The 25,556-nt window shown below is 38.7% G+C and overlaps 1 protein-coding gene across 3 annotated transcripts in view; it reads left to right on the plus strand.

Moving 5' to 3' along the window:
• The window catches only part of pdzrn3b (PDZ domain containing RING finger 3b), a 111,991-nt gene that overhangs the window by 74,034 nt on the left and 12,401 nt on the right, over positions 1–25,556 (plus strand). The window contains exon 1 of one of the 3 annotated variants that reach the window (XM_065279787.2): positions 10,557–10,802. The exons of the other annotated variants lie outside the window; for them this stretch is intronic. Coding sequence (XP_065135859.2) covers positions 10,734–10,802 — 69 coding nt within the window. The 5' untranslated portion in view covers positions 10,557–10,733. Of the gene's footprint in view, positions 1–10,556; positions 10,803–25,556 lie in introns of those variants that run through there. 3 annotated transcript variants of the gene reach the window in all.

The following is a 25,556-nucleotide window of genomic DNA, read 5'->3' on the forward strand; positions in this document are numbered from 1 at the left end:
ATGTCAGACTGTACGAGTTTAAAGACTTTTAAAAACGCGTCCGCAGTTTTACATCATCGATCGACAACGGCTGGGCAAACACGCTAAAGCAAAGGCTAGCAAACCGAAATAACATCTGAAAAACTAAAGCACATAATCGAAATATATTTGACATGCTTTGTAGTAATGTTAGCTTACCTGTCCAAAAGGATGAAAGCCAACTCCGGATCCATTTTTATAACCAAAACAAAGCGGAGGTTTCTCCATAATTCAAATGCCCTGCCAATGTTAATCCGTGTTTTTGTCCGAAGTTGATCCGATTCACGTTTGGCCTTACGAGCTTCAGCAGATAACTTTTTTTCTTCACAATATGTGGAGTCTGTGTTGTGCTGGGAGCAGGTCGTTTCAGTCTGTTATCAGTGTCGTCGCTGTTGAGCGCAAAGTCAGTAGACGAGGCGAGAGGCTCGGGAGCGCGCATGCAGGTGACGTCACTGGATTTTGCGCCAAATCTGGCCCGGTACTTACACATAAAAAAAAAAAAAATTTCAGAGGTAATAGCAAAACCCGCAAAGTGGATCATTTTAATGTGAGATTACAACCCCTTCACACAAAGGCAATTGAAAAGGGATTAGTTTAAGTAGAAACACTGCGGACAGCTCCTTTAATGTGCACTTTTGTTTAAGGTTTAAATGCTTGTGGATTAACGCGAAAAAATGTCATTTTACCACAAAATCATGAATATGATAAACACACTGTTGCCAGAAGACTGCGCTGTCATTTACTCTCTGCGCAGCAATAAATGAATGCTCATCTATCTCAATAACCTTCAGAGAATCAGATAAATCTATACATCTCAATCTTATGCACATACTGTTGGAAGGGACTGCATCATGCTGTCAATCACTAAGTGAACCCTTTTCTTTTATCGTAAACTACAGATTTAATAATGTAGCATGAGCTTTTATTTCTATATATTGTGTATTGTGTAAATATATCTATATCTGTCTTACACACGGACCAGAAAAGCATGAAAACAATGTGGAATCAACGAATCACAGTTATAAAAATAACACTGACAGTCAAAACGCGTATTGAAGAGGTTTTGTTCAAATAGTGTATGTAAAATAAAGTAATGTGAACTTGAGAGTGTAACACAGCTGGTGTGAAAACACAACGGCCAATGCTCTCCTCACGCACCGCTTACGCTACGCCTACGCGCTTCTCACATGTGCGGTGTGAAACCGGCGTTAGGTGCAAAGGTGTACTTTTAGAAATGGTACTGTACCACCCCCGTGACAGCATTCGTACCTTTATTTCTGATGATCAAGATAATAAAATATATAGAGCAAATACAGTACAAAGAACTTGCTGGGTCTACTTTTTATTTTGTCTTATAAATACTTTATTTGTGTATAAGAAGTTTGCCTGGCGGTTAAACACATACCCACATTTAGGCTATCTCTGACATTAACTGTCCCCTGTGATTCCTCTATACTTAAAAAAAACTGTATAATACCCCGCACACAGAGATGCACATCAGTCGTTATCAGTCTGGTAGTTTGCAAACAGACGTTGCCCTTGGGCAACTATTTGTAAATGTGTTAGCAGCTGTGCGGCAGGTATCCGTTGGCCGAGACGCTTTATTTTTTGTGTTTGCAAAACATTCTCTCTCCTTTTCTCGCTCACTTGCTTTTTCTTTGTCGGGCAGCAAAAAATGGTTAAGAAAGTCCTCCCTTTTTCTGCTTAATGGATTATAATGTCCCTCTTGCTGAGCCGTAGTATTGTATTCCATAATGACAGCATTTGCCGAGTACTTCACCGCAAATTAAGTTTGAATTGGATGAAAATTATAGGACCCAAGGTCTTTTTAAAAGCCCTAGACATGCATTTCCCTTCTCAGCCCAGAAAGAGAAGTTGTATGAAGACTAGGGTGAAATTATCTTCAGACAAACAGCCAGCTCGCTGTGGATGTGTGGGGAAAACGGCTCTTAGGGAATTATAGGCACACTAATAACCTGGAGTAAGGGAACACTGCGGCGTTCACTAATGGGGAAACTGCTTCTTTGTGGCTGGTTCTTCTCTCTTAAAGAAAACAAATACACTCAAAAGCTCCCAAACGACAGCATTGATTAGCATTTGCATTCGCTGTCCAGGCTTTTGAAAACCATCTTTAAAGCAGAGACTTGGTAATTTTTTTTTTAATAAAGTATATTAATAGGAAGCGTTTAATATCAATGCATTCTTTGACGTTACATAAATCAGACAGAAATTTTTCTATGCATGCTGATAAAAAGTCAATAAAAGATTGGCTAAACTGAAGACTGGAAGTAAAATTGAGATGTTAAGTAATGGCAATTGTTACAAATGAATTTTTCATGCATGTTAACGTGATTAGAGACCAAGGCCTGAATCTCCAGACGTTTGGGCTTTGATATGTAGTCTCAGACTGGAGGTGGAGATTTGATAAATTGCACTTTGATTGTTATCTGATTACATTTCGACTTGTTATCCGATTTGAATCGACTTGCTAACAAGGTTTGTATTGTCTGGTGCGAATGTGTGTGGAGAAAGGAGGTTCAGAAATGGAAATGTGCACCGTGAGCTTATACATCATACGCATTGCGTTCGCAGTGCGAAAGGTCATGTGTTCGAACACAGAGAATGCACATTCTGATAAAAATTTACTGTACTTGCAATGCATTGTAATAACGCTTTTGTGGTACGACTAGGCATGGCTTGGTTGGCTCGGTTTGCATTTCCACTGCAGTTTAGTAGCACTTTAAAGTGGGTGGGATTATAAACTATTGTTAAAGTTGCGCCGCCTTTAATACCATGACGTAATCGTAAACTCGAAACAAACAAATGAACAACACAGGAGCAATGCAGCATATTGATGTGTGTTCTTGATTTACGACATGTGGATGTTTTTCATAACTTAAAGGGGAGTTTGCGAACTCGTACAACAATGTGCAGACATCGCTCAACAGCAAGTTAGTAACAGTATGCTAGTCTTGGATTTAGCAGTGATGTTGGTAGTGACGATTCTTTCTGACCAATCGGTGATCTGCAGTGTTTACATGTCACGTTTTAGTATCGGTACGACTCACTTGAAAACCTCAACCGAGGTGGTACTAAGAAAAGTGCCTGGTACTAACTACTGTAAGCAGTGGAAAATACTTCATTCTTAATTCACGAACCAAATGGACTCTACTTTGGCCTTAAAGGAAAACACCACCGTTTTTCAATATTTTACTATGTTCTTACATCAACTTAGACGAATGAATACATACCTATCTTTTTTCAATGCGTGCACTTAATCTTTGTACAGCGCGTCGTGAATGTGTTAGCATTTAGCCTAGCCCCATTCATTCCTTAAGGGCGATTTATAGTCGTGCGTACGTTCTACGCCGTAGCTACGGCTATCCATAGCCTGTGCGTAGCTCTGCGTAGCCTGACGCGCACCTCACAAAAAATTAAACAAGCGCTGTGATTGGTCCACCAGAACCCCTCCCGTCAGGTAAAAAAACTGCGTCATAGGTATTTCCGTTTGTGACGGTGAAAACAAAGATGAGCCAAGTTGAGGAGTGATTTAACCCAAACTGCAACAAAAGTCGCTGTTTATTTACTTCCATCATTGCTGGTCTTCTCAAATTATACACAAAAAGTTACTATTTCTTCTTCGTTTGTGGGTTAACTTGCCAAGCTTCTTCTTCTCTGACGGTCGCGCCGCCACTGTGGTTACACACGTGGATACTGCCTACCAGCGGTTTGCGGGTGTGTTTGCACGTCGTCGCGGAGGACGATGCAAAAGTATAAATGAAAACCGACGCGGAACCTAGGCCGTCGCGGACCTAAGCACGACTATAACGAGCCCTTCAGGATCCAAACAGGGATGAATTTAGACGCCACCAAATACTTTCATGTTTTCACTGTTTAAAGACATGAGTTACATGAGTAGTTACACGAGTAAGTATGGTGGCACAAAATAAAACGTTATTTTTTTAAGCGCATAAAAAATGAGAACTATATTGTATGGCGGAAGAGCACTTAGTTTGCAGAGCTTCGACCTCGGGCGCAGTAATATTGACGGAAGTTTGAGCGAGAGTGGGAGTAGTCAGGAGTGATGATGTTACTGCGCGCCAAGGTCGAAGTGCTGCTAACTCTTCCACCATACAATATAGTTATCATTTTTATCTGCTTAAAAAATCGCCACATTTTATTTTGTGCCACCATACTTACTCGTGTAACTACTCATGTAACAGTCTTTAAATAGGGAAAACATGGAAGTGTTTGGTGGCTTCTAAATTCATCCCTGTTTGGATCCTAAGAAATAAATGGGGATAGGCTAAATGCTAACACATTCACAATGCGCTGTACAAAGATTAAGTGCACGCATTGATAAAAGATAAGTATGTATTCATTCATCAAAGTTGAGGTAAAAACATTATAAAATATTGTAAAACAGTGGTGTTTTCCTTTAATTACAGTGACACTAAAAAAAGACAGCAAAAACTGATCCAGAAACAGCTGCGCTTTTGTAAAAATGCAAAACCTCTTTCCCACCATATCAAGAGGCACAGACTGAATATGAAATCTTTTAATATCCAGTCTAATAGCGGTGGTGACAAGCATCAGGACTTGGCTCAATAAAGGAATGTCATGGCATTTAGATAATGAACCGTAAATATTATTTTATTAGGCTTAGGTTTGCAGTGAGAGGTTTTATTGTGGCAAAGGTTAGGCATTGATTTTAATGCCCTCATTATGGTCGTTAATTCCACTTCGTACGGAGAAGGCAGATGACTGCTAGCTGGAGTCCAGCCAGGGCTTAAGACATATTAGATGTGCCAGTCATAGATAGAGAATGAACTCACCTGGGTTAAGCCCCACCTCTGTCATCACCCATACCAATTTATTTACATCTAAATCCATTTTTATCCGCTCAACCTGGAGCCTGACAGCTTTTCACTATCAGTTGTTCATTTTCTGCGAGTCCTCCAACCCTTTTTAGGACTTCTGTGGCTTTGTCCCTCTAGAATCCTTTCGAAATATTGGCTGCGTTTAATGCTCTCAGGTTTGCTGTTGTGAGATATCGTGACAGATCGGATTTGCTCTCTTTCGCTGGATAGATTTGGAGTTTTTTCATTGGCCCAAACCAGAATCCTCGATCCACCTACAGTACATCAGGTCCCCTTTAACCCAATTTTGTTTTCCCTTCAAGAATGTGGCCCGCAGTGGACCTCAGTAAGAATACTGCCATATTTAATTTAATGTGAATGAAAACGTGGCTTAAAACTAGATTATTAAATATGTCATACTGTCTTCATGACTTTGTTGTGTTTTTGTAATCCTTTCCCAAGTGTTTTGTCTTCTGGAAATGATTTGGAAAGATGTATTTCCAGCGTTTCAGTATACAGCACCGTTGGACCTCACTCGTGAAACCTGAGCAGAACGAATTTCTTTGTTAATAATTCATATAACAATTGTTTACAAAAACTGTCATTTTGCATTAAACTCGCCAAATAGATTTGCACGGTGCTCATGTTTCCCGAGTTAGGCATACTGAATGAATTCCAGTCCGTAATACACAACCATACTACAAAAATGTTTTGATGACATCCCATCAAGCCTCGCTAGGAAATTTGTACATGATATTATTGCTGGGATGTTGCACACAAATGTCATAACATTGTGAGGTTTACTGTCAGCTCTTCTTTCATTCTTGATCCCCAAAACTTCCAAATAGTCAAGGCTATCACATGACAATTTGTACGTATTTTACGAGGTGGCTAATTCATATTAATTCGTACAACCACATTCGTACATTTTTGTAAGACTTGCATTGCCCCTATGACGTTGGGGTTAGGGGCAAGGTTAGTAGTGGGATTTTACTAGGGTTTTTTTATGATAATTGTTCATTTTTATATGATTAACTTCATACGAAATAATACAAATTAGCCAACTCATAAAATACCTACGAATTCTCGTGAGATAAGGCTGAAATAGCCCTACCAATTTAACCACTATCTCTCTCTTTCTTTCTCTCTCTCTCTTGGATCAAGGGTCTCCTGGTCTTTAAACTCTCCTGCTCTATAAAAGTCTGCTGAGCACCTCCAAATCTCTCTCTTGCTATTCCTTAAGCTGTCGGATGGGCAGACTGATAGCGTGACATTTAGTCCAGTGGTGTGTCAGAAATGTCGGGGCACGACTCTATTAACTCCCAACTAAACCTTAACAGAACTTTGATCCCGGGGTTTTAAGTGCAGGTGGTATATAGTATTTTGTAATGTACTATTGGCGGCCCGGTGCTCTATTGTTGCTTTAATAGGAAGTGAATATTTAGTTTAAAGGGATAGTAGTTCACCCAAGAATGAATTAAGTGTCATTAGTCACTGACCCTTATGTCGCTCCAAACTCGTAAGACCTCCGTTCATCTTCGGAAACACAGTTTAAGATGTTTTAGATTAAGTCCGAGAGCTTTCTGACCCTCCATTGAAAATCTATGTACGCTATACTGTCCATGTCAAGAAAGGTAATAAAAACATCATCAATGTAGTCCATGTGACATCAGTGGGTCAGTTAGAATTTGTTGAAGCATTGAAAATACATTTTGGTCCAAAAAGAACAAAAAATTACGACTTTATTCAGCATGGTCTGTTGTGAAGCACATGCGCGAGACTAAAGTGTTATCCTCAGACATCTTTGCGAAAAAAATTTTTGTTTTCAAACTTACAGCATGCATTTGCTCAGACTGTAAACAAAGCTCGTTCACAAAAACTGATGGGGCGCACCAGATAACACGTCAGCGTCGTACGTCAGCAGCATCACTGCAGTCCTGTGCACGCGGTTCACAACAGACACGGAAGAGAAGACAATGATGAATAAAGTCTGAATTTTTTTATTTTTGGATCAAAATGTTTTTTCAATGCCTCAACAAATTCTAACTGACCCACTGATGTCACATGGACTACTTTGATGATGTTTTTATTACCTTTCTAGACATGGACAGTATACCGTACATAGATTTTCAATAGAGGGTCAGAGAGCTCTCGGACTTAATATAAAACATCATAAACTGTGTTTCCAAAGATGAACGGAGGTCTTACGAGTTTGGAACGACATGAGGGTGAGTATTTAATGACATTATTTTCATTTTTGGGTGAACTATCCCTTTAATAAAACAAAAAATTATAGGTAAAATGAATTGCTTATATTGCCCTTACCTAGCCTTTATGCATCCTTTTAGATCTAAAATCAAAGAGTATGGTTGTGAACAAAGACTGCGTGCAACCGAGATCTCTTCAGCCCCCCGTTGTGGCAGCACAACACAGACAACTGTTAAACTGGGTCCAGTGGGGCCACACTGGGACATCTGGAGGAACGGGCGATGAATATGAATGTTTGCATCAGAGCTTAGACCAGGCGGACATTGCTTTCTCACCGTCTCATCTTAATTAAAGTGGGGATGATGTAGCCCCTTCTGTCAAGTCACCTCCTTACCGGCCCTTCCTCCACCTCCCATGTGGCCGCAGTGACACCCCACCAAACATCATTATCTGAGTCTCGGGCTTCTTCTTTTGTTGGGATTAGGATACAGAAGTCCCTCTACCACTAATGACCAATTTTTATCCATTTTTGTGGTTTCTCCAGTATTTACAAATCTTAAAGCCCGTACGCCTCATGCGAGGACTAAATAAATTCTCCAGGGAAGGAGATAAGGTACAAAAACCTTAAGTTACAACACATCATTTGTAGATAATGAACTAAATTGTGATTAATTTTACAAAGTAGGCAACATGCATAAGATTTAGGTCACAAAAGACAAGACAAAGGAAGATATGTTAAAGAGCACATATTTCATTGCTTAAAAAAACAACGTTATTTTGCGTACTTGGTGTGTTCACGTTTTTATGTTAAAAAAAATTATTTTCCACATACCGTACGTTTTTGTAGCTCCAGATTTCACTCTCTTCCTGAAACGCACGGATTTAAAAAACTGTGTCACTGATTGCCCAGCTAATCTGTACTTCGTGATTGTCCTGAATACCTCTGACGTCAGCTGGAAAAGTGCCGCTCCTTACCATGTTTGAAAGATTCTCTCACAATGCAATGCTAACAGGAGTTAACTTACAGGCTATGGGTCAAAGCGGGAGGAATTATGATAATGTCGGTCTTTACTACATAACCAATCCCAGGAAGTAAACTGTTGCCTACAGTCCCTGTGTTTGTTTTAGTCCAAAAAAAGAGATTTACGTTGGGGACGATAACTCGCGTCATTGTTTACTTTGGGCTATCTACCTTTTGCATATCGTTAACATGTACTAATACACACTTACACACCAAAGAAAATGTAAAAACGTGAATCTGACAATAGGTGCTCTTTAAGAAATGTTTGTAACCAAACCGATCAGAAGCGGTTTCCTTCCATAGTAGGAATAAATAATATTGTAAATGGTTTGGTTACAAACAGTCCTCAAAATATCTTCCTTTGTATTCATCAGAACAAAGAAATGTATACATTTTTGTAACAACATGAGTGTGAGTAAATGATTTTTAGGTGAACTATCCCTTTAAATGCATGAGATTTTGTTGATCGTGCCTGTATAGTAATCCGCTTGCTTTAGGTGAGATAAGTCGAAGGTCTGAAATCTCTACGATCATCTCAGGCTTAGGCAGGTTATAGGCTATTCCATACATGCACACAAATAAAGTCCTATCAGCTCTAAACAATTCCTCTTGGGATTAAATTTGGAAACATCAAGATGATAAAAGAAAGACATCAAAATTATGCACTGTGCCTTAATAAAGCAGACCCTCATCTTCTGCTCCACACAGTGCCTTTGTTTTTCAAGAGCTTATTTGATCTTAGCAATTCAGGACCTTTAAGCATTCAGAAATCAGATGATGTAGTAGATTCTGCTTAGACCGACAATGCAGTCTATATTAGACCCTTTGGGAGCCTCACCCTGCGGGGCTGGGAAAACGTCAGGAATCTGGGATCCGATAGGTATCTTCTGGAAACATCTGCTGTGAGGAAATCCCACCTCTGCCACCAGATTGAACATAAACGTGTTTGCAAATACGCTCCAGTTCTCATGCTAGCCAGAGGCAGGTAGAGAAAGATGGCCCATGCCAACTGATTTCCTGTGTTTCACCCTGGCGAGACATTCCCAGTGGCTCATGTTGGGCAGAGGTGGCTTAAACCAGTGTCTGAAATAATATTTTCTCATCTGATATGTCACAAAGGAAGCCATTCTAGCTTTTCTGATATCTCAGGACCGCAAAACATGGGTTTGTTGAAACAGAAAGACATGGAATGTGGATGGACATTTAAAGGAATGTCATGTTATTTTCTCCTACTAGTGTTTTAAAGTGTATTCTGGACTGAACAATCCTAACAATATATTCAACCAACAATATTTTTTGCCATGTAAGGTTAAATACTTGGACAAAAGCCATCAGTGGCATGGGTTGCAAGGCATAACGCCATGAATTACAGTTTTTATTGTGATTTCACGAATAGATAAAGTACCCACTTTTTATTTTGCACTTGCATTCATGCATTTGGAAGATGATTTTGTCCAAAGTTAATTGCATTCCCTTGGAATCAAACCCATGACTCTGCATTGCTAATGCAATTCTATACCAGTTGAGTTAAGGGGTTTTGTTTTGTTTTCTGTTTTGTTTGTAACATTGCTTTTCGTCTGCAACCAGACTACTTACTTAGATAGACGTATTGTCGATTTATGGCTTTATATTATTTGAAAGATCGCCAGTCTTTTGTCATGCAACTCAAATATCATTACTTTGTTTAGTGTTGACACTAGCGGGCCAAGAAACATTTCCATTAGTTAATGTCATATCACACAAATTGGGATGCTTTGTATGCGTAGTATCAGCGTGTGAAATGATATCATAATTCTCATGCTGGCTCGAACACTGGTCAGTGTTTGTCTAATTGGCACTTATGTTTGGTTGGCTGAGTGGCACCACTGTAATGTGCATATTTGATGCCAGGCCTGGCTGTCCTTTTGTCAGCTATGGTGCAATAAAGGCTGACTCGTGAATGAGAAGGAGACCAAGAGCGCCATGTCATTTTGCATCAATAGTGAGCTTAAAAAAGAGATAAGAATGTAAATATTTATTATGTAAATATACTGTATTTTGACCACTTGGTGTAGTGCTATGGACGTGGAAAGTTTTTCATCCTTGCTTCTGTAAAAATATATTTTTTTTAATAATTAAATTATAAATTATTTACATAAACAAAGAAAAAAGCCCTTTGGTTCATTTGTTGAATGAGTCCTGTCTTTTTTTAATATGATTTGCATAATTATTTTAACACAAAGACTGTCGTTTATTGTTTGCATAATGTCTTTGTTTTTACATATCTTAACAAGCTGTAAATGCATCCGAGCCATTTACTCTCTGTGGTGCTATAGGACAGCCCCCTTATGAATATTTAATGTAGCCATGCTTAATATGCATGATGGGGTGTGCATAATCAGCAGCATGTTCCCAGTGTGAGCAGCTGAGGCAGACGGGGAGATTCAGATAGATGAATGCTGTTGGACTGAGAAAGACCTCCAGGCGGACGCTCACACTTGCCGCTGCATGCCGCGTGAATCTGACATAATAAAGAGGGAAAAGCCAGACGAAGAAAAAGGAGAGTGCACATGTGAGAGAGAAAGAGAGAGCTTGCTGAGTTTCTGCTCTCCATCTGGAGTAAGACTAGATGTTGTGATCTGTCCATCATGGGATGCAGAGTTTGTACTCTACAGAAACCTCCGGAGCAGTACAAACTACTGTATGAAGTGTGCCAGGTAACCGCTGTCTTTGTTGCTTGGAGTAAATTGTGGATTGGTCTTTATAATTGGTTAAAGAGGAACGTAAATAGATAATGTGTGATTCTTTGTACGACCTTATGCACTTTTTGAAGTTTCTAAGATGGCTCTTATATCCAGCATTTATGATGCATTTTGTTTTGATGCATTCATCTCTCTGGTCGGATGTATTTTCTAATATAATGTTGTATTTGGAGATGAATGGTGTTGAGGTGGACCTGATGTTGCTTTGTAATGATTGCATTTGTCCAGAGTTGTGAAATGCCTTAGATTAAGTGTGTGTTTTAAATGTATAAGACATCATGTCATTGGGGATAATGTGTCTCTGTGAGTTGTTTTACGCAGGTTTCAGAAGTTATATTTACAGTCTGATCTTTGCATCTTTAGAAGTTTATAGCCGACAAGCTACGCTGTCAGAAAAATGGTCCCTAGCTGTCATTGGGGCAGTACTCAAAAAGTTCACATTTGCACCTAAAGAGTTCATATTAGTACCTCATATTGGTATCAAATATATACATATCTGTAGCTAAATGGTACACATTATGACTTTTTTGAAGTGTACCACCCTAGTGACATCTTGGCATCACTGAAACACTTTTTCCTATATGTTTTTAATTAGAAATGTGACCACAAAACCAGTCATAAGGGTAATTGTTTTGAATCTTGGGATTTATATCTGAAAGCGGAATAAATAAGCTTTCCGTTGATGTATTGTTAGGATTGGCTGAAAATCTGGAATCTGAGGGGGCAAAATGAAGTTGTCCAAATGAAGTCCTTAGCAACTTACAAAATTAAGTTTTGAGATATTAATGGTAGGAAATTTACAAAAATCTTAATTGACCATGATCTATACTTGATATCCTAAAGATTTTTGGCATAAAAGAAAAATCAATCATTGTGACTCATTCAATGTATTTTTGTCATTTGCTACAAATATACCCGTGCTACTTGAAATTGGTTTTGTGATACAGGATCACGAATTTAATTGATAATAAGGAAGACAGTGAAGGTTTAAGGTTTCATTGCTGGTTTGTATTTTGTTAAAGGATTAGTCCATTTTCTTAAAAAAATCCAGATAATTTACTCACCACCATGTCATCCAAAATGTTGATGACTTTCTTTGCTCAGTCGAGAAGAAATTATGTTTTTTTTTTCAATAAAACATTCCGTGATTTTTCTCATTTTAATGGACTTTAATGGACCCCAACACTTAACAGTTTTAATGCAGTTTAAAATTGCAGTTTCAAAGGACTCTTAACGATCTCAAACAAGGCATAAGGGTCTTATCTAGTGAAACGATAAAAAATATGCACTTTTAAACCACAACTTCTCGTCTTCCTCCGGCTGTGTGATGCGTCAGCGCGACTTCACGTAATTGCGTAATGACGTGGAAAGGTCACATGTTACATATATGAAACGCACATTTGGGGACCATTTTAAACAATAAACTGACACAAAGACATTAATTAGTATCATTCGACATACAACAATGTCAGAACGGTCCTCTTTCTCCACACTTGAAAACACTTGAGCGTAGGTTCGATACCTCATCTGCGTGACAGGACCGGAGATAGACGAGAAGTTGTGGTTTAAAAGTGCATATTTTTTATTTTTCTTGCCAAAAATGACAATCGTTTCGCTAGATAAGACTCTTATGCCTTGTTTGAGATTGTTTAGAGTCCTTTAAAACTGCAATTTTAAACTGCATTAAAACTGTTAAGTGTTGGGGTCCATTAAAGTCCATTAAAATTAGAAAAATCCAGGAATGTTTTTCTCAAAAAACATAATTTCTTCTCAACTGAACAAAGAAAGACATCAACATTTTGGATGACATGGTGGTGAGTAAATTATCTGGATTTTTTTTTTTTTTTTTAAGAAAATCGACTAATCCTTTAAGTCTACTAAAGAATCAAATATATTATAAATATAATTTTAACCCCATCAGACCCTGCATCCACTGGAATGGGCATCACATGTTTTGTGATTTAAACCAATAAAAATGCTGATCAACCAATCAAAATAAGGCGCACTGATTAAATTAGGTCTGAATGGGTTAATATTGAAAAGTATTGAACCCTTTTTATTTTCACCCATTTAGCTTGAATAGGCATACGTTTGGTTGTATTCTTTATTTTCTACGTGACTTAATTGAGTTATCCAGATATTTTTATGCATCTTGTCATGCATACATGTATTATACTCTGTTCTTGTAAATCGTATTACTTTTTGAAATTTATGTCAGCATTGATTTGTCTTTTGTGGGTTGTGTGATCACCTTTAACTTGTCTATAACCAAATCACTGGTGGTTTGCAGATTTAAACCAGTAGGGGGCTTCAACACAGCGTTCTTCCCAACAAACATGCTTGCACAATGGAACACACATACTTGCAGGTAGGGATGCACCGATACCGATACTGGTATCGGGTATCGGCCTCGATACCACATTTTCTAAAGTACTCGTACTCGTTAAAAGTCCCCCGATACCTGGAATCGATACCACGGTCTATGTTTGAGCGGCGTGTAAGGGGTTAATGGCTCTTGTGTTGTCCAAAGAGGCAGAGTTTACATCAAACTGGAAAACTAGTCCTTTGATTTTTTTGTTAAATTATATGGCTAAAGCTGTTACCTGTAAATTTAAATCATGTTTTTTTATTAAGTACTCGGTATCGGTATCGGCAAGTAGTGAAATGCAAGTACTCGTACTCGTACTCGTATTCCAAAAAAGTGGTATCGGTGCATCCCTACTTGCAGGTATTGATTGAGTTATCAAGAGATAACAACATCTAAAATTATTTAACTAAAAAAAGACCTTGAAGATATTATAATCTTTAATTAAGTCCGTATTACAAAATAATAATTTTTTGGGAATAAAAGCAACCCTTCAGATTGTATGACTGACCACATTGTTAGAACTTCTTTACCCAGTAAGGATGCATAGTTTGTTTGTATGCTGTGCATGGAGAATGCTTTCAGTAGACCCTAATGAGTGCCCACTTCGTCCCCCCTTTCACGATTTCCCGTAGTGGCTGTTTCTCTGCATTAGCTGTTGATGACGGCACGGGCGCTTTTCTGAAAGGCTCCTCTTTGATCGCACAGGCTGTGTGAAAGCGGGACTAAAAGCTTTTTTTCCCGTTTAGGGCCGAGTGTATATATCCTCGTGTTTGTGTGTCCCAAAACAGCAAAGGGTCTCTGTTTGTTAACAACCCAACAGCCGACGGTGGGCTTCAAAGGAACCTTCAGTCTTTTTAAAACCCTGCTGAAAATTGAATAAAAGAAGATACAATGGCCCATATCGGGGCCATCACGCTAGGTCTTCATAGATGTCAGGTCACTGTCAGTTATGTTTGATTGACAGGAGACCATGCTGGTTTTTGTATTGGCTCAATTTTAGTTATCTCCCAGCTGGGCAGCCACAAGCAAAGATTTGAAAACGTTCAAATCTTTGCTTGTGGCTGCCCAGCTGGGAGATAACTAAAATAGTAGTATTTGATGTAAGGGGGGTTTATTGGTGGGGTAATGGTTCACTTTTGAAAACGTTCAAATCTTGTTCGTCACACTTTGGGTGACATTGATGTGTCACTTGAGAAGCTTTGATATTTTTGTGTCTTTTGTAATGTTTGTGGATGTTTTTGGCTGTATTTCCCATCATTCTCTGGGGTAGCATGAAAAGAATCAAATGGATTGTGTAACGATTATGCGCATCCTTTGCTTCTCATTTTGTAGCTTTAAAACTTTTCCAGAGTAAATAAATCGGCGGCCTATGTATTCATTTACTTTTGAGCAATATCACATCGTAATTACGACTCTCAAACTTGTAAGTAGTAACTTGATTGGCAACTGTGATTAATATGTAAATTATCGTCAGTATAGATACCACAGACAGATAATGGCGTTTTTGTGAGATCAGATCGTCCTGGAGGAGTATTTGATGTAAGGGTGGTTTGTTGGTGGGGTAATGGTTCACTTTTGGCTGGTGCTGGGGTCGTTCACAATTAAGGTCTGAGTGGCGGCAGGAAGTCGCAGGGCTTTAATGAATAGAGTGAAAGATTCGTTTGAAGTGTGAAAGCGATCTGTTGACTCATCTTGTCCCAGACGCCCGTTTACCCGTGTGTCCGGCTGACCTCTCAAAAACATGTGCACGAGGCACACGTTTGTCTTTGTCGTATCGTTTCCGATGGCAATGTGGGATTGTATTTTGGAAACAGATTGACGCTGACCTTGTAAACTGCTTTTCTGAAATTATGCTTATTTGAATTGGTTGGATATGTGTAAGAGAGAGTGTACATGCATTTACCACGGTGAAATGGATGGCATACACGCTGGCACCATCTCCAGATAATACACACCGATCCTCATCATTAGGGTGTCTGGCACTACGCCTGTTTTCTTTCAATCTCTCCCTCTCTGGTTCTCTTATGTCTCTCTTAGAGCTCCCCAGAGACAAACTGATCCAGAAGGATGCCTTCTCTTCACACACACACCAGAGAGATTTCATGGCTAAGAAATGTTATCATAGGCAGATGCTTCAAGACATAATACACATATCTTGAGTGATGGGAATCATGGAGAATTTATACCCGCTAAAACATCTACTGTAAACAGCCGTCCCTGTTCGTTGGCTTAAATAATTGAATCAAAATGATTTCTATAGCTCTTTTCAGTTTTGCTTTGTTGCAATGCAGCTTTCCAGAAAATACATTTTAGAACAAGGGGTAGAGAAATAAGAAAATGAAATAATACATGAAATTTATGAAATATATAAGTGCTATTTTATTTAAGATGCTTAAAGGTTTCTACACAGTGATGCCATAAAACTCAAACTTTTCGGCAGGCAGCCTCACTTGTGTAGTGCAACAGAAAGGTGCTATTAGGAACCTTAAAGGGACACACCACTTTTTTAGAAAATATGCTCATTTTCCAGCTACCCTAGAGATAAATATTTGATTTTTTTTACCGTTTTGGAAATCCATTTAGCTGATCTTGGGGTCTGGCGGTACCACTTTTAGCATAGCTTAGCATAATCCATTGAATCTGATTAGACCATTAGCATCGCACCCAAAACTGAGTTTATTTTATTTTTCCTATTTAAAACTTGACTCTTCGGTAGTTACATCGTGTACTAAGACCGACAGAAAATTAAAAGTTGTGATTTTCTAGGCAGATATGGCTAGGAACTATACTCTCATTCTGGCGTAATAATCAAGGACTTTGCTGCCATACCATGGCTGCAGGAGGCGCATTGATATTACGCACTGCCTGAAAATAGTCCCCTGCTATTGAAAGTTACAAAGGGGACTACTTTCGGGGCACTCCGTAATATCATTGCGCCTCTTGCAGCCATGTTTGGTTATTTGGTTATGTTTTAGCGCGATGCTAATGGTCTAATCAGATTCAATGGATTCTGCTAAGCTATGCTAAAAGTGCTAGCGCCAGACGCGGAAATCGGCAGAATGGATTCCAAAACGGTAAAAGTCAAATATTTAACTCTTTGAGAGCTGGAAAATGAGCATATTTTCAAAAAAAAGTGGAGTGTCCCTTTAAGGAAGAATTTTCTGCTTCCTCTTTTTCTTAACAGTTTTGGTCCCACTAGGCAACATTTATCAAACGTCTTCATTCAGCCTACTGATTTCAATGTTAGATACCCATTTAAAAACAAAAAAGGAAAAGCAAATTAGTCCCTTTAAACCTGCGGGTCAAGAGAAGGTCATTTTCCCCTTCAGTTAAAATAATTAGAGGCCAGATAGGATTCAGTGCAAGCACGTCCCAAAGTAAACTTGATCTGTCTCTCACTGTGCTGAACTCGATGCTCTCAGCTTTAAAGCAGGAGAGACATGCACCGTGTGGAGATTAAGACTTCTTTGTCCCTGATGGGTTCGTGTTGATCAGCCGGGGAAGACTTTGTTTGACAGTCTTGCGGCTCCTAATCTTCCTAGAAGTGGCTGGTAATGGTCGGGGCGCCTGTTTGCACCATGTATGAGACCTTCTGTTTAATTTCAGCAAGGGCGTAGGTTTGATTCTGGCATTGGTGGGGACATAAATAAAATGGTCGCATTGCAAAAACTTTTTATCACCGTTTACTTGACATAAACAACAGACAACTCAGTATGCACTTTACTCAGTGACATCTGACTCGCCACCCCCGGTGCCATCCCAAATTTAATGTACTATAATAAACAATTTGTTATGTCCTAGAGCCTTATAAACAGTAGCTGTTTAAGTCTTTGTCAAAAAAAAGAAAATCACATTGTAACATATATGAATCCATATTAACTTTATAACATTGAAGAATATGCAAATAATATTTAATTCTTAATTTAATTTTGCCAAAAAATCCCAGTGTTGAAGTAGGTATAATATCATGCTGTTTCCTGAACACAGTTTATTAACGATTCTGTAGTTCACATTAAATCTTCTTTTCATTAACAGAGAGTTAATCAGTGTGAAAGAAATAGTTTGTTTAAAATGCAACATTATGTCTACATCTGTGCAAGTAATGACCACAGTGCAGTAATGAAAGTATTCAGCAATCATGACATGAATTCATGTTTTTACTTTATGTTTTATTTTCTTTCATGGATTAGGGACCCTCTAAATAACCTTGCCACCCCATTTATAAAAGGTTGACACAAGTTTGCAACTCCTCAGGGTTAACATGGGATTGTCGTGTATTGGTGAAAACACTGTCCTTGAATCATTATGTGGCACAACTTTTTTTGTGCATGAAACAGTTACAGTGGGTATAATAATACTTTCTTCCTCACTTACCTGTAGCCCGAATAATCACGCGCGTCTTGTTGAGTGAACTTTGGCGCATTGTACAAAGTGAAACCATCCTATCACACGTAGCGAGTAAAGACAAGCCCATCAAAAAGTGATGTGCGTAAGAGAGGCGGGACTCAAGAATGCTAATCCAATCATATTAGCAATGTGCGTTAGAGAGGCGGGACTAAAGAAATGCAAAGCCAATCATATTAGCGATGTGACTTACGGAGGCGGGCATTGCAGAGAACGAAAGCTGTTAACCGTTTGTGTACCACATAGAGTGTTATTTTTACAGAACGGGATTGCAAAAGATTTCTAATCTAATTTAAATTATTTCTGACAAAAATATAATAAGTAAAAAATAGAAAACACAAGAACAAGACGGACATTAGTGGTTATATATGAATACAGATTAATTGTTTGGTCGAAATTATTGCTAGGGACAATTCAGTCTTCTCTGAATATTGGTAGGGACATGTCCCTAGCGTCCCACCCTAAATCTACGCCCATGAATTTCAGTATCGATGGTGAAACTTGCACTAGGATTAGGTAGTAGTATAAATTGATGCATTTATATACCTCTGTATTGTTTAGCTATGTCAGACTAGAAATTGATGTAAACTACGTTAGCAACTTGCATGATCAGAAAATCACTCTTCCTTATTTACTACAGAAGAAGTGAAACAAAACAGTTCCATTGTGCTTAGGGAAAGCTCAGTCTAGTTAGTTAAATCAGGTCCTCTCTTCTTTACAGCTGTTTATAGCAGGTGGCCAGCAGCCAATGTGTAGAAATCACTACCCTTCAGTCTACGGACTGTCCTATAGACAAAGCATGGGCAAAACATGATACCAGATATGACATGACACAGATGGAACCCTGTTGATATTGACAACAATGCTATAGACATAAAATCGATTTGCTGTAGGGAAGTAATGGACACGATAAAGACATAACATGGGCTGTTTATAGACATGATTCGACAATCAAGACGTAACGGGTAACAAAACAAATTGACCGATTTGAAAATGTCCTCTTGAGTAATTTAGCATGTTGACAAGTTAAACATGCACTTTTAAATTGCTGGGTTCTTTTAACCCACAGATGAGAAAATATAGACAAACCCAAGCATTGGTTTAAATTAACCTAGAAAATGTCTATATTTTACTAGGGGTGTATATAAGGAAATGTCAATACACGTGTGTCGATTCTCAAAAACACAAAATACATTATTTTTCTAAATCATTCAAGATTCATAGCAGTTGTTTAGTTTTGATAGCAGTCATCTCTAAACTTCCAGTGTGTGACAGGACGTACTTGCTTAGGCATATGGTGGTGTTGTTAATGACAGCTTTCCTAAAATTATATCCTGTTATATTCCCAAAATAAGAAATATCCCAATATATCACCTTGTGTACAGTATCGCATTGTATTGTATCGCAACCCCTGTGTTGTGATGCGTACCGTAACGCCAGATTCTTGCCGATACACAACCCTATATTTTACCCACCTATGTAAACAACCCATCAAATGTAGCGAGTTGACTTGTGCTTTATGAACTACATTGCATGCTTACTGAAATGATAATTGAAGTATTAACTTAAAGGAATATTCAATTTTCTTAAAAGAAAAATCCAGATAATTTACTCACCACCATGTCATCCAAAATGTTGATGTCTTTCTTTGTTCAGTCGAGAAGAAATTATGTTTTTTGAGGAAAACATTGCAGGATTTTTCTCATTTTAATGGACTTTAATAGAGCCCAACATTTAATACTTAACACTTAACAGTTTTTTTGAGAGTTTCAAAGGACTCTAAATGATCCCAAACGAGGCATAAGGGTCTTATCTAGCAAAACGATTGTCATTTTTGACAATAAAAATAACAAATATACACTTTTAAAGCACAACTTCTCGTTTAAATCCGGTCGTGATGCGTCAGCGTGACCCGACGCAATACGTCATGACGTCAAGAGGTCACAGAGGACGAACGCGAAACTCCGCCCCAGTGTTTACAAGTGTTGAGAACGAGGACCTTTCCTAAGTTGTTGTATGTCAACTGATACTAATTAATGTGTTTATGTCAGTTTATTGTTTACAATGGTCCGCAAATGTGCGTTTTATATATGTAACACGTGACCTCCCTACATCACTACGCATTTACGTTAGGTCGCGCTGGACCGGATTTAGACGAGAAGTTGTGCTTTAAAAGTGTATATTTGTTATTTTTATTGTCAAAAATGACAATCGTTTTGCTAGATAAGACCCTTATGCCTCGTTTGGGACCGTTTAGAGTCCTTTGAAATTCCGTTGAAAAAAAACTGTTAAGTGTTGAGTTAAGTATTAAATGTTGGGCTCTATTAAAGTCCATTAAAATGAGAAAAATCCTGCAATGTTTTCCTCAAAAAACATAATTTCTTCTCGACTGAACAAAGAAAGACATCAACATTTTGGATGACATGGTGGTGAGTAAATAATCTGGATTTTTCTTTTAAGAAAATGGAATATTCCTTTAAATCACAGACATCTATAGGACAATTCACACGGATCTGTGAAATGCCAACAAACAGCGACAGTCTAGGGTAAGGTGGTTGTTGGATTTGTTTTTATAATCTGCAGTTTCCGCATTTATTCATGTTGATACTTTACTTATTGTAATAATTAGATTGAACTTTGTCCGTAGGTTAAAAATGCTGTGTTTGTCAGATAAGCTTTACAGCAGCTGCGTTTAAATTGTGCAAATTGAAAATGTGCCCAATGGAAACACGCCAGTTTCACAACGATTCCCATATATCACAAAAAAGTTTTTAAGCTCGGGTTAGGTGGCAGTGGCGGCTGGTGACTTTTTTTTTTCGAGGGCGCTCTATGCGAAGTTCATCACAACATGTATGTAGCCCGTCATGTGTGTGGTTCCTTATTTCAAAATATGTGTTCTGCGCATTGAGAGATCCTGTGTGCATCACGTGTCTTGTCAAAATAAGTTCCTGCTGCAGATGCGCCTAAAGGGTTTATGATAAAGGAGACGCTCGCGTTTGCCAGATACTCGCATAATCTCATCCGTAATCAGAGTTTATTGTTAAGGGAGTGTCTTGCGTGTATTTTGTGAACGAGAGCATCTCTTTTATCGTAAACAGTTTTGACGCATGTGCCGCAGGCCCTTATTTTGACAAAACACATGATGCACATGGTTTACATGACGCAACAAACACATATTTTGAAAACGCAAGCACTTATTTTGAATTTGTGCCGCTCGGATGAGCAGTCACGAGCCGCCACTGTTAGGTGGTCTTATTTAGGCACTTCGAACAAGGAAAATATCGCAAAAACACTTTTTTCGCATTTACAGGTCACCTGGTGTGCGTAAAAGTCACATGATCATTCTTTAAATATGCTGCGGTTTGTTTGATTGGAGGACGAGACAAAGGAGGTGTGGTGGTCGAATTCATGCGACATCACAAGAACCGACAAGCACATGACATCAAAACACCGCAAGAGCATTTCGGGAGTCAACAGCTCGGAATGCTTTGGAGTTTCTCTTGCGGTATTTTGTTTGGTTTGCATGGTGCTGTATGAAGTCAAACACACTCAACGTCATGGTTTTTGGAATGACTTATCGCAAGAGAACAAAATTACTTTTTAGTCGCAATACATCGGTTAATAGAAACATTGTCATTTAGGTTTTGCGCAAATCTTTAATGGAAACGCAGCTAGTATGTGTCTATTTAAACAGTGTTGTTTTGCCATATTGAAAAAAATATATAGGCACTTTTGCCGCCTTCTGCCAAGCTGCCTATTGAAACAGACTTTGCATGGGAAGTCTATTTATTGTGTTATCCCTTAAATCTTTGTTTAGAGTTTTAGAAATGTTTTAAATAAAAAAGATTAAATGCAATGTTTGTTCATATTATATGATAAATTAAGTTAGCTCAGCGATATTGTTACTGCATTTTGTTTATAGCAGCATGATACATACTACATTGTGGTTCACGACCGACTATGAATAGATGAGCATTGTTAGATCATAAGTCAGGCACAGATGCGATTTTGTATGGGGACAGACAGACACAGGTGCGCCTGCATCTTTTTACAGACAGCTTTGTTTGCACAGATGCATCAGATTCTCAGCAATTAAAGTGAAATAAGAGTAGATGAGAAGTCCCAACTGGTTTCATTTTTACCGTGATTATGTCTGCTTTCGCTCGGAGCCCTTTTGTTTTGTCTGCTGACAGGGATCAAGTCTTTTTACTGTCTGTTTTATAATTATATATGAAGGGATCAGTGAAACAAAAGGCCAACCGTTATCTGTTCCTGATGACTTCATTCAGAGTCATTTACATTAATAGACCTCATTTTAAAAGGCTAAATCGCAATTAGCATTTTCACCCGAGAACAGGGTTCCACTCAAGAGATTTGCTGTTCTGTAGGATGTGATGGGACACGATTAATGGCATAAATGGAGTATGTGTGCATGCTGGCGGTTGAATAGCTTGAACATGCTTCCCTGGTGTCCATTCTGAATCATGAATTAAACATGATAACAGTTTGAACTTGGTGAAGTAGTTGGATAATGCAAGTGTAATGCTATTAAATCACATTTATTTGCAGACAACGTAGTTTTCTTTGTGGTTAACTACTAGGTGTGCTACGTGTATAGTACTGTATAGAGAGACCAGTGGCGGCCGGTGACTTCTTTTTTCGAGGGTGCATGAGCGAAGTTTGTTACAACATGTATGTAGCCCGTCATGTGTGTGGTTCATAATTTCAAAATATGTGTTCGGCGCGTCGAGTCAACCTACGTGCATCACGTGTCTTGTCAAAATAAGTGTCTGCTGCAGACGCGTCTAAAGGGTTTATGATAAAAGAGACGCGCGTTTGCCAGATATTCTCATGCGTAATCAGAGTTTACTGTTAAGGAAGTGTCTTGTGTGTATTTTGTGAACGTGAGCGTCTCTTTTATCATAAACGGTTTTGACGCGTGTGCAGGAGGCACTTATTCATACGAAATCGCAGCCTTTAGTTACTTTTTCTGTTAGATTTGGTTGTTATATCCTGATACACAGCAGTCAAACAATACTAGATATTGTTGTTTAGATGCAGAACAAACATTTTAGGGAAATTGTGGGAGAAAAGTGTATTTTTTTAAAGGGGACAGAGAATGAAAAACCATTTTTACCTTGTCTTTGTTGAATAATGGTAGTCTACCCGCATTCATGAACATACAAAAAGTGCTAGACATTTTAAACATCTCAGTCTCATAGAAATTCCTCTTTTAGAAATGTCAGCCAGAAAACGGCCCAATCTGAAAAACTGATGCTTATGACATCACAGGCATCTCACTGCCCCTCCACTTTAAAATAATTGGCTACATTTTTTGAGTGGCAGCAAAGTCAGCCAATCAGTAATGAGATTGCAAGTTAAGCCAGTAGGGGGAGCCAAATAGGTGCAAAACCACTTGTTTAAAATCCCCCACCCTAAAAGAGCTATCTGAGAGAGGTTTAGGAAACTTCTAAGGCATTACAGACCCAAACAAATAAATTTTTGTCTACATGTCACATCACAGAACAAGGATAAATACCCCGTTCAATCATTCTATGTCACCTTTAAAGGCACACTCCACTTTTTTTGAAAATAGGCTCATTTTCCAGCCCCCTAGAGTTAAACATTTGATTTTTACCGTTTTGGAATCCATTCAGCTGGTCTCCTGGTTTGGCGCTACCACTTTTAGCATAGCTTAGCACAATCCATTGAATCTGATTAGACCATTAGCATCACTCTCAAAAATGAAGAAAGAATTTAAATTTTTTCTATTTAAAACTTGACTCTTCTATAGTTACATCGTGTACTAAGACTGACATAAAATTGAAAGGTGCGATTTTCTAGGCCGACATGGCTAAGAACTCTACTCTCATTCTGGCCTAATAATCAAGGACTTTGCTGCCGTAACATGGGTGCAGCAGGCGCAATGATATTACACAGTGGCCGAAAATAGTCCAAAGCTATTGAAAGTTACCAAGGAGACTATTTTCGGGCACTGTGTAATATTATTGTGCCTGCTAAGCTATGCTAAAAGTGGTACTGCCAGACCCGGAGATCGGCTGAATGGATTCCAAAATGGTAAAAATGGTTGTTTCACTGTACGGGAGAAAAAAAATGGAAAGTGTATTTAAGTGTATTTTCCTTGTGCAGAAAGTGATGGATAACTCATTATGGGAGGAAAGCCAAAACTCTGGAAGCATGAAGGAAGTGATTTAGCTATTGATCCTCGCTGGATAACAAAAGGTCTCATGCTTAAACAGGATTAGGAGCAAGTAAACAGCAGCATCTCTTAGCAGGCATCCATGCTCATCACAGGCATTAGTTTGCTTTCATTTGTGGCTAAATCTAAGCTGAGACGGCATGCCACAGAGTATAAATGTTGCTGTGTTTCAGTTAGCCAAAGAAACCTGGGTTGTAATGAGGTTTTTCTCTCTTATTTTGAATGAATAGACACACGCTCATACACATTCAAAACCTGCTGCAAGCTCTTCCAAAATGTTGCTGTTTTTTCGTGGTTGTTTGGTTTGGAAGTAAAAATGAATTAAAATTATGGATGCAACTTAGGGCGCGCTCACATAATCCAAAGCAAACCACACCCCAACGCGAGTGTCCCTCCTCCCTACTCCTCCACAAGCACGCACATACACTGTACATTTATCGATCCAAGCCGTCATTAGGATGTGATTGTTTTGAAAAAAAGCAGGAAATAAAGCGCAATCACACTAGTCAATTGTAAAAAGTTGAGTAATCTATTACAAGACATGTATTTGACTGCAGAATGCTATGTTTGGCCATGTTTGCGACGCTTCCGGCCAGTTATTTCAGTCATGCAAGACTAAAGTCATATCTACTTGATTGGGGAAAGACGAATATCTCCCAAATCATTTGCGGTTATCACTATTAAACAACATATTTCTGGTCAACAATAAACTGTAGCATAACATTTCTTTCTTGAAATCAAATTGCGCCAAAACATGAGTTGTGCATGAGACAGCCCCTCCCCCAGAGAATTTTCTATATAGATAAAAGTGTTTTAAATTAGACATATTATTAACACATCAGACTTGACTTTTCATACTTCGTTCTGTGTCAATATTGTTTCTGTTCACCGAGTCGGTCTATACAGCGGTGCATGTGTCAGACGCAAGCGGCTGTCCCAGTGGGTCTCTGTTGAAAAGAGGGTAAAGGGGCCCAGTTTGCACCGTTCTGGTGTGTGGCTCCTCAGTGAGGCGGTTACAGGCCGTGTCAAAGGTGAGATGAGTGAATGGAGGCCCTGGTGCCCCTCCTTCATGCTGAAAAAATTTAAAGACCCAGTGGAGGGCCAGTCAAGCAGAACTTTATCAGGGTCGAGGCTTTGTTTAGGGGTCACGGGCTACAAGAAGAGGGATTCCTGCACACTTGGGTCTTACTGAGAATAGAACTGGTTTCGTTATTGTTTTGAGTGAAAAAGAAATGTAGAAATACAAGTTGGAAATACAATAAACAATTAGAACAAAGATATATGTCTGAAAACGTACCATAGTAAACTTTGGAGTACAATGATAATGACATGATTTGGGATACGTCCGTACTGTCCGTGGAAACGTTACTGTGGTTTTGTTTGAAGTCATTTTGAGTACCATAGCAATTGGGTGTGTGACCTGCCATAAGGTCTTCCTAAAGCGCATATATTGTACTTCCTGACTTAATGTTTTTTCCATTCGGCGGAATAAAATAGTGGTTTCTCACGGGTTCTTGAATTCCTTGAAAGTTGGAATTGAATCTGGAGGAAAAATTCAAGGCCCTGGGAAGTTTTCGAAATTATACATGCATAGATACAGATCATTAACTCTTTCACCGCCAGCGTTTTAAAAAAAAGTTGCTAGCCAGCGCCAGCGTTTTTCATGATTTTCACCAAAGTTGAATGCCTTCCAGAAAATGTTCTTCTTTAAATAAAT

The sequence above is a fragment of the Paramisgurnus dabryanus genome, chromosome 7 (genome assembly GCF_030506205.2).
Source record: "Paramisgurnus dabryanus chromosome 7, PD_genome_1.1, whole genome shotgun sequence".
NCBI classification, from domain to species: Eukaryota; Metazoa; Chordata; class Actinopteri; order Cypriniformes; family Cobitidae; genus Paramisgurnus; species Paramisgurnus dabryanus.